This window comes from Zalophus californianus, chromosome 7 (assembly GCF_009762305.2).
Source record: "Zalophus californianus isolate mZalCal1 chromosome 7, mZalCal1.pri.v2, whole genome shotgun sequence".
NCBI lineage: Eukaryota > Metazoa > Chordata > Mammalia > Carnivora > Otariidae > Zalophus > Zalophus californianus.
Genome location: NC_045601.1, coordinates 25,974,663 through 25,985,427, shown reverse-complemented (window position 1 = coordinate 25,985,427; position 10,765 = coordinate 25,974,663). Strand labels below are relative to the sequence as shown.

The window sequence follows — 10,765 nt, the reverse complement described above, 5'->3', positions numbered from 1 at the left end:
GGGAATGCATCAAATAGACTACAGCCATACTACAGAATACTACACAGCAGTTAAAATAAATAAGCTAGCTAGGTCTATGTAGATCTACATAAATGTTCCTCACAATGGTTTCTTTTTTCAGTTTTATTGAAGGACAATTGAGAAATAAAATTGTAAGATATTAAAAAAAAAAGAATCATGCTAGGGTGATAACTGCAAAAAGACATTCTACTTGGTGGACCTAAGTATTTCAGCCACTGAAAAAGCATGTCCCTTTCCCATTAAAAATTAATAAATTTAGACATGAATATATATATTTTAACTGAATCTTGGTTAGGATGTGTCAGACCATAGAGTGTGTATAGCACTTAAATTGGGTTTCTGTACATGGAAACTAAGAATCACATTCTTTTTTCCCCCCTTTTTAAATTTAAATTCAATTAGCCAACATATATAGTACATCATTAGTTTCAGATGTAGACTTCAGTAATTCATCAGTTGCCTATACCACCCAGTGCTCATCACATCACATTCTAAAACATGGTGACCACTGCCCACAGCTCATTCTCTATGAAGACTGCACCCTTTGCTTCTGATGCCATTGTTAGTGTATCTCAGGCCCAGTAGATTTTATCAGAAACATCTACCACATTAGCCACCAAACTAGTGATGCCTCACTGGAAGTGTTCCAGACTCCTACAAGTTAGCCAAGGTAGTAAGACAAACTTTCTAGTGCCCTTCAATACATCTGAACCCTGAACCCTATAGGCCATCAGGTTGTTCAGGCTATTTAAAAGTTTCAGTTGTTTTTGCTTTTGACTTAATTTATTTCAACGGTTGTTGGTAACAATGGGAAGCTCAAGTAGCCATTGTAATTGGCCGTTATATATTACTTTTATTTAGTAAGAATAGGAAAGTTAATTATTGATTCATTCAATTGGCTACAGATTCCCCCCCCCCCGCCAAAAAAAAAAAAAAACCCACATAGGCTCTAAGGGAGAAAAAAATGAATAAAAATGGTCTTTAGTGCTGGCTCTTGGCTGTCATCAGCTGCCGCATTGGATTCTCCTCCTTAGACAACACTGTGTCTGATGACTTAGAAATTGAAAAGGAGTGTGCCCTTGGGGGAAGTAAAAGGAAGAGAAAAAGGAGACGAACTTCACTTGCTGAGTGTCCCTCACGTGCCCTATAGTATGCCATGCCCTTCCATCTACATTGTCTTACTGAATTTCAGTATCAACTCTGCTAAAATGGTACTCTTTCCAGAGGCCCAGAGAGCGAAGGGGTTTGCCTGAAGTTACTGAGCTGCCAAGTGGCAGAGCTGGGGTTTCAGAGAAAGCCTGCCTGACTCCACAGTTGAAAGGCTTTCTATTATTGTTTATGACTTTTAAAAGACAGTGGGGTAGAATATGACTCCAGACCAAAGTTAAGTTTTGCAAAGCCAGGGTTGTGTTTTCTCGTTTCTCCAAATGCAGAAAAACTGCTCCAAAATTCTTTGGCCTTTCATCCTCCTTTTCTCCACTTTGAGGAAAGGATGATAATCCACAGTATCCTGAATGGAACAAAACAAAATGCTCATTCTTCTTCTTTCTACCTTCTACCTTCCCTTCCAACTTTGAATGAAAGAACAGCTTTCAAAAGATACAATAAGACAGAAGAATTTTAACACAAGAATAAAACAGTGAAAGATAAACATCAAAGGAGGAAGAACAATGGATAATGATATCAGTAAACCCTGGGGGAAGCAAATTTTCTCAGAGTTTCCTGGTAGCCAAGGCGAAGGGAGAAATATGTTGTGTTACATGGCTTTCATTGTCAACTAAGGAAAGGACTACTAGTTCATTAGGAAAGATACACTTTTTTTTTTTGTTACTCTTACCTCTGAAAGGAATTTATCATGTAAGTTATCCTACAAGGACTATTGAATGACATAAGTGAGAAAATACTAGAGAATAGTTTTATTAAAAAATAAAGCTAAGATAATTTTTTTTTTGTCCATTACAGATGTCTCTTTGACAGACAACTCTGGCTGAGAGGTGAATTTTTATGTTCTGGTTGTTTATTCAACATGGCACATTAACTTCTGATATATTGATCAAAAAAAGTCTTTAATAGCCTTCTTTCATGATACTGTTCAGAATATTTCTCCCGTAGTTTTATAGTGTAGGCCTCTTTATTCTTGTCCTGCTACATTTTAGATCAAAAATTCCTATGAAGAAGGACCATGCTGGCTCTTGTGCTTTGCATAAAACACACACACACACACACACACACACACACACACACACACACACTATACAGCACATAAAGGATCTTTCCATGGGGACTAGATTTTCATAATGTTTCATACTTTAAAAAAATCCACTATCAATATTTACTTTGGAAATAGCAATAATGCAAGACATCTGAATTTTACTCCTTAAACCATATCTCTTCATTTGCCCTATGACCCACTGATATGTTTGTTTCTCTCAATAAAGCTCCTATTTATACTTCCAGATTGAACCATGAGTATTTCTCTCTCTCTGTTTTGTTTCTTGTTTCCTGTGTCAAAAATCAAAACTTTCCACAGAGTGCTTACTTTTGGACTTGAACAATCCATTTCTTCTTTTTCACATTTATTAGAATCATCATGACTATTTTTCCTATTAGTAACAGTTGCTCAGTTGCATTTCTACATCTGCTTTCTTTGAGGACAGCTGCATCCATGGATTTTGTGTACCTCTGACATTTATATAGGGGTATAACTTTTTTTTCCTTTTGCATGTAGAGTAAGTTTTATTGAAGTTTGCTGGAAGACCAAGGGGGAGATCACATTGTAGCAGTGCAATCAATTTACAGCTGATTTCTAATAAATTTTGTACGATTGCGATGAAAGCAATGGATGTAAACATATTATAGAAGAGTAAAATTATAAGAAAATTAACTTTCCATTGTAAATAAGTAACTTTCATGGAAAATACAGACAGACATTAAAAAGAGAAAGAAACAAAAAATGCCATTTTCCTAAAGTTGATACTATAGGATTTTTTTTTTTCTTCCACTACTTTCCAGAAGGAGTTTCCAAGGCCTCCAGAGAAGACTGGGGTGAAAAATATAGGATTCTCTCCAGCGGTGGTGATTGCGACACCTTGTACCTTGAACTTGCATTTGACTAGAGTTGCCCCGTGGGTTACTTCTAACTCCCTGGGCTGCAGGCATCTGCCTTTCTAAATGCCAAATTATCACATCTGGCTGGTCTTCAGTAGGGGAAAAAGCTGTCATTTAAGAGGCTGTGAAGAAACCATTTGGGCAAAACAGACTAGCTTCAAATACGGCACTTTGCTTTCAGCTCTCAGAGTCCTTTCGTTTTTTTCCAAATACTTTCTCATTTCCCCACCCCCCTACCTAAGAACTTTTATTTAAAGCTGTTTTGGCTTTCCCTTTCTAAGTATCTATCCAGTAAATATTTTTTTATGGTACACCTTTTTAGAGGAATGGGACAATTGATGGTAGAGTTATTTTCCTGGTGGACAGAATCCCTTCGGCATCATCTCCTCAAGATTCCCTAGCTTTGGTGGTCTCCTTTTTCTGACTTACACTTCCCAAGCTCCCCATCTCCCTTGGCGGCCTTGTGTTAGCCTAAAGTTGGAGATTTCTGGCAAAAGGCAGTTTACAATATGTACTTTTCTTAAAGCCCAGCTGCTGGGGCGGGGGGGGGTGGAGACCAAGCTGTGAAGACCCAGCTCTGCTGGTGTTCTTGCCTGGCTTGAAGAATTGTCTTCCATGGATCCCCAAGTGGGGACTGGGGGAGGGAAACTATTTTTCAAGATGCTTGTGCATATCAAATACGACTTCCTAGAGGCTCCTTCTAAGCTGCTTCTGCATTTCAAAGAGGGTTTATTTATCCCATTAGTTAAGTCATCACATTTAAGGCAAAGAAGCTTTTTACAGGTGTGGAACTCTTTAGAAAGGGCTTTCTATACATTCCCCAGCATTGAGCTGACAACAAAGTTCCCACATTGGTTGCGATGCTAATTCAAAAGATGCTTTGTTGCTCTTAAGGAGAAAAACAAACACTTCAGAAGAGAAGTTCTCACAGAATATTGTAGACCTGGTGTGACTGAACGAAACTAATATTTTCTTTCCTTAGCTGATTCAACTTGGCAATTACAGTTATAACTATTACCACTCAGTGATACTAAGTGCCACCAGTGTCATTGAAATAATCCCGTAGTTCGCCATGTGCCTTCAGTCTCCCATTTCTTAAATCCATCCCACACACTACAGTTAAAGTGATCTCTCTAAATCATATCACATCACTTCTCACTCCTCACTTAAAATTCTTCGAGGACCCACAGACGGCAGGGCCATCTTTTTAGTATGGCAGAGAAAGCCTTCGGCACTGGCTCCCGCCATCTTGCTCACCTTCACTCTCCCACAGTCAGTGTGCTTTTTAAGAGAAACCGTGTAAGCCCTATGGTATGGTGCTGTGCGCATAAGCACAGTTTACCAAGCACCAAGCACGGAGTTAGATGTTTTACAGTGCACTTTGATTTCTTAAGGACTCCAAGAAGGAGGCATCCCTATTTTACAGATGGGAAAACAGAGACCTAGAGAGGTGAATGCACTCCTGTGAAGTCGTCAGCTTCTAAGTGGTGGAGCCCAGAGTCCCTTCTCCTAGGCGGTCTGAGGTCTCAGTCTGTGGGTTTAACCACTACACTACATTGCCTCTCCTGCTGAATTGCTAGTTGTTTCTGTACATCCCATTCATTCTTTTCCATGACGTATGGCTTTTTATGTCCCTATTCCCACTTCCTGGAAAGGGCTATCCCATTTGTTCAACTAGCTGGCTCCTTCTGCACTGTAACATCTCTGCTCACTTGTTAACTTCTCTGGAAAACTTCCAAGGCTCCCCATGGCAGCGGCGTTAAGAAACAATGCCTCTGCAGCTATGGTGCTGAATGAGTGTGCGGTCGAGCTCTTGTTAAATTGTATTGGGTTTGTTCATATCTCTATTTCCCTGACTAGGCTGTGAGCTTTTTGAGGGCAGAGAATTTTGTCTTTGTATCCCCCATGGCTACCTCGGTGCCTAATACGTGACTAATGGTGCTCAATAAATTCTTGTCAAATGGAGTGAATGTAGGAATGAAAGGACAAGGGACTCCTGGCTGGCTCAGTTGGTTAAGTGTCTGCCTTTGGCTCAGGTCATGATCCTGGGGTCCTGGGAGCAAGCCCCAGGTCCGGTTCCTTGCTCAGTGGGGAGTCTGCTTCTCCCTCTCCCTCTGCTCCTCCCCCTGCTTGCGCACGCTCTCTCTCTAACAAATAAATAAATAAATAATCTTAAAAAAAAAAAAAAAGAATGGACAGGAGTTAGGGGAATATAATGCATACAAGGTTTGCTTATTCTTAATCACCCTCTGAAAGTCTGTTCTCTGGTGTGAACGTTCCCTGTGAAAGCCTTCTACATCCCTCAGAGTCCTTGAAGATTGTAATGGACACCTTGAGCTATTTTCAGTATTTCAAAAAAGCTAACAGAAACCATTACATTAAGCTGAGATAAGTCCCTGTAGGCTAAAAAATAAAATGTCAAGTTTCTTTGCTTTTGGCTAAAATCGTATCAATTTGATATGGTGATAGGGATTTTCTTTTAATGATCAGAAACTTTGATTGGCAGGAAAGGCTATGGGTGATTAATAAAACAATACGAAAATAAGTTCTCTGTTACTTAAATACTGCTAATTTCGTAGAAGAAATTTCTCAAAGATTGGACTCATAGGGGAAAACTCCTAATGAAAGTTATCCGTCGTGGTACAAATATGGGAAAGTCTGTGCTTTTGTTAATGGACTCATGTAGCCCATAACCTTCTTATTTGTACAGAATCTCCTTTCCAGAAAGCTTAGGAAATTATCTTATTATTAGGCATATTTGGCTTCTCTGTTGAACATTTTTTTTAACCTTTCCATTGACAATTGGATGTGAGAGTGATCTGGTTTCTTTGTCTGCCATCTGCTGATCATTAAATTTAATATAGCTTATTGAGCTGAACTTACCTTCGCTTAAAAAATTTCATTGTTACCATCTTCCAAAATAAAAGAGAGAAACAATAAAAAGATAAGAGAGCAAAGGAGACAAATGAGTTTTTCTCTCTTTCCTATGGCTTCTGGCCAGTCTGTTTTGGTTATGAAAACAGCCAGCAGGCTACTTTATCGAAATAAAACCCAAATTCCCAATTTGCCAGATATTTCACTGACTTGGTTTAGAAAACACCATTATTATAAATAATTTCATCCCCTCCAGTGAAGGCAAAAGTTCCTTCATTAGTAGTTCTGGCTCTGTCACAAACCTTTCCATGGGCTCATCTGGTCTTATGATTTATTACAAAATTTATAGTGTGTAAACATTGCCATAACCTTTGGAGTAGTAAACTCATCAAATCTTTTGTAATATCTCCTCAATCCCTTGTACTGTTTGGCTGACACATCTTCCTAGGATTGTAAATATTCTTCCATTTCTTGCTTACCATCATTCATAGATAAGGCTACTCTTTTCTTCATTTCTGGACTCCCAAAGTCATAGTAACCAAGCTTCATAGAAGATCGCAATCACGCTTTGAAATCTGCAGCATCGAATTCCATTCTATCCGAAGTGCAGCCATTATGTGTCTCCTCACTCTAGTTCAGCCTCCACGGAGAAGCTGGAGTTTTTGATTCAAAAGCCAGATTGGATCCCATCAGTCCCCTGATTAGAAATCTTTGAGGGCTCCTCGTGGCTGCCATTTTCAAGTCCACATTTCTTGATGTGGTGTTCAAAGGCCCTTGACAATTCGTCTTCAAGGCTAACTCTTCAGCTTCAATTGCCACCAGGGCTAGGGAGGTCCTTTCTCTTCCAACCAATTTGGATACTTGCCTTTCTGCAACATGGCATGACCTTTTATACCTACAATGGTCTTGCATTCCTGTATAATTTCTTCTTGTCCTCCAGAGCTCTGCTCAGATGTTGTCACTTGTGGGAGCGTTTACTCATTCTTACAGCATATTATCTTTTTTTTTTTTTTAAAGATTTATTTATTTGACAGAGAGAGACACAGCGAGAGAGGGAACACACGCAGGGGGAGTGGGAGAGGGAGAAGCAGGCTTCCCGCTGAGCAGAGAGCCCGATGTGGGGCTCCATCCCAGGATCCTGGGATCATGACCTGAGCCAAAGGCAGATGCCTAACGACTGAGCCACCCAGGTGCCCCTAGCATATTATCTTTTAATTTGTGTTATAATTAGTTCTTTCTGTGTCTTCCTCTTCCATTCCTGTGAGCTCTTGGAGGGCAGGGATCAGATTTTATTTATATTTGGATCTCTAGGGCCAATCACAAGGAAGACTGCAAAACTCAATCAATTTGGAACACTTTTGAGCATGCAAGGGGGGACTGTTAATGATTACCTTGAGGTTACAGGTATAAATGGGGTTTACCTGGGCGATACAGGATATATTTCTACCCTACCAGTCACTTCATGGCTTTCAGTGTCTCCACCTTCACCTACTTTCCAGTTTTATCTCTACCCAGTCTCCTTCCTTGCCACCCCACACAATATGGATGCTTCATTCCAGCCTCGCCAAACCGCCTTGAGTTCCATGATGGTTTCTGCTGTTGCTCTCTTTCTGACATGTACCCACCTGGAAAATTCCTCTTTGCCTTTCAGGATTTTCTTATGCATAATCTTCAGAGAAGCTTCCCCCAATTTCCCCCAGATTGGATTAGGAGATCATTCTGGGATGATTGCCAACAATAAGCTGTGCCGCTTTGTATCATACCAATTTGCTTGCTTATTTTCTTGCCTTGCATAGCTAGGGTAAGTTGGAGCTCTGTGAGGCAATGACTGCATCCTATTCATCTCTGATTTCTAGTCACTCTGTGCTATTGTAATAAATGTCAATGGGATTAAGCATAATTTTGGAATTGCCATAGCTTTTAGGTGGAAAATTCATGAATTTTTTTGTAACATCCCCCTTTACTATTTATTTAACATGTATTTCCAAGTTTGAAATTGCTTTTACATTCTGATAAATGTCACACTACTGTTTGTTGAAATTAATACATCTGACACTAAATGCCAAATTATGATTTTATTTTAAATGTAACTGATCTTTGGGTTTTTGGGTCACCATTTTTTAATAGCCCCTGGACCTAAAATCTTCTAACTAGCATTCTGGCTTTGAAAAATTTTGAGGGGATGTCCAGGATTAATTTTTTTTGAAGAGTGTCAGTCGCACATGAAATATCTTGGGAACTTGGGGGAAAATTCTGTGTTCGTATGTGACTCAGTTAGAAAACAAAGTAAAATTTCTTCTTACCTCATAACTATTCTGTATCTTCTTGGCTCAAATGCAGCCAGTCTTCCTAAATCCTCAGCACTTGAAGGACTGAAATTTCAGAGCAAGCACTGGAAGTGGGATGAAAACAGGAACGATCTATTTCCCATCAGAAGAACTTATGAATCACATCCCTACACCTTTTTTGCTGGTGTAGGTAGATGCCTTTTTTTTTTTCTCTTTTCAGTTTATTGCATGAAGGAGTTACACTAGTCCAAGTTAAAAGCAGACCCTAAATGGTTACATTATACAAGCTGTGAGGTTTTAAAACTTGTGACAAGGGACAGAAGGGAAATTCTACTCATTGCAAGGAAATCCTCACTTAAGCTTCAATGAGCCCAAAGCACTTAAAACCCATGAACCTTCAGCTGGTTGTTCTTAGCCAGTCCAATCTCTACCAATAACTGGCATATGTTCTTGCGCTGGTCACCCTGTAGCTGAATTACTTCTCCATATTCTGGATGCTCAATTACAGTACCACTGCAGGCAAATTTCTTCTTAAACGCCTTCACCAGTTTCTTTTTATCGTAATCATCAGCGATCCCTTGGACAGTAGTAAGGGTCTCCCTGCCGTTTCTCTGTTGAATTCTTATATGGATATAATCCTCAGGGCCAGCAGGAAGCAGATCATCACCCTTACTTGCGTCAGCAAAGGGGCCGAAAGAGTGGAGGTTCTGGATAGCGGACATACGATACGATTCCTTTTCATCGGTGGAAACGGCCTGCGGAAGGCGGCGGCAGGAGAAGGCGGGCGGGGGCGGGGGCGGGGGCGGGGGTGGGACGGAGCGTCGGGAAGCGAGGGGGCTCAAGGGGGAAGCTGCTGAAAGTCATCTACTTCTTCCTCTTCTCTCACTTCGGTCTACAGCCAGGAAGTGACACCAGTGGCAGACAAACAGCAAAAGCAGGTCTGATGTGCTACCAGACCCAGAAGAAAGGGTACTTAGAGAGCAGTGGATGGGTTTGTCCCATTTCCTCCTCTCGGCCTGTGGTTTCTCTCATCCTTGGGAACACTCATTGAATGAGCAAGAAGAATCCCTGAAATGGGTCACAATTTTTGGGCACCTAGCCCTGTGTCTGTCACACTCTGACCTGCTCACAAATATTGAATGAAAAAGGCATGGAGGCATGCTTGGCAATTGTTGTCATGAATTACATCTGGTTGAGTTTTTGGAGATCACAAATTTTGGCCAAAAGGTGAGAGGAGGAGGAAAGAGAAGGGAAAAACGTGTCAAGGTAATGCACCTGAAGAGAATGAATATTGACTTGAAGAGAAGTTTCTGGAATTTTAGTTTATAATTGCTTTTATCTAGTCCCTCAGATTCTTCCAGATGCTTCTTCTGCTCCTTCGCCTTGCACCCTGCTCTTTTGTACAGTTTATTCCGGAAATACTTGAAAAAAAAAAATGCTCCTGCGTCTAGGGCATCACCAGAGGCTCTGGGAAAACAGATGAAAGATAGGCCCCCTGCCGCTAGCTCAGAGCCTCTGTTCTGTTTATCCAGACACCTGGACCTGGTTAGAGATATCCTTCATTTCAGGCCTTGCCTCAGTGCACGTGGCTTCAGTGCAGGTTATCTTGGCTGCCCTGGATGTTTTATGAGCTTCTTTATACCAAATAACAGTGATGATCCCACAAGGCCCAATTAGTTGAGAGGTTAGTATGTCCTAGGTGCTGTGATAAACACTGTACAAATATTATTTCACTTAATTCTCATGTCAACCTGAGGTAAAGATTATATTTAGATGACGAACCTAAGGTTAAGAGAGGCTAACTGAGTTGCGTGAAGGCATGAAGTCACCAGCTGGGAAGCGTGCTGTTGGCGGGCCCCTGAAGCCAGCTCCTCAGCTGTCACCCTCTTCAGCATGAATCTTCTGCCGGTGTCTGGCAGAAAGGAGTAGAACTTTCCCCAGCCCTTTGCCTCTGAATTTATAACTTGTTCCTTACTGAAAACCTCAAATCTCAGATCAGAAGAGTGAAGATCCCTTTTCTGATTACTCTGAATAGGTGAAGCAGCACCACCAAGAATTACTGTTGTAAGGACCCGTTCTATTCCCAGGTCCCTAGGCACTCCCTTCCATTGTACAGCCATCGTTGGCGGGATGCAGGCATTCCATTATACCCAGCTGACTGCTCTGCTCAGGGCCCTTAACAAAGTCAAAAACGTAGCTTCCCCTGCCCCGCCCCCCGCCCTGCCCCCATCCGCCCAGGGCAACTGGACAAACATACGTGACTGAATTAGGGGGGGTGGTAGCCAGGCTTCAACGGAAATCCCATAAGAGTTAGTATAGAAACAGACTTCTATTATACAGTCTCAGATAGAAACGAGGTAATGTAGGTTTTGGCAGGAAATTATTATTTTTGACTGATTCTCAAACCCACAGTTTATGCCAAAATTCATTTCCCCACCCCCAACCTACTCCACTTGCTTTTACAAGAACTTTGG

General features: G+C 41.0%; 1 protein-coding gene across 1 annotated transcript; it reads right to left on the bottom strand.

The window, feature by feature from the left end:
* Nucleotides 1–8,591: 8,591 nt before the first annotated feature.
* On the bottom strand, nucleotides 8,592–9,030 carry LOC113927432 (eukaryotic translation initiation factor 1-like). The gene has a single exon (XM_035728643.1). The coding sequence runs from the start codon at nucleotides 9,011–9,013 to the stop codon at nucleotides 8,672–8,674; it is 342 nt and encodes a 113-aa protein (XP_035584536.1). The 5' UTR covers nucleotides 9,014–9,030; the 3' UTR covers nucleotides 8,592–8,671.
* Between the last annotated feature and the right edge of the window lie 1,735 nt (nucleotides 9,031–10,765).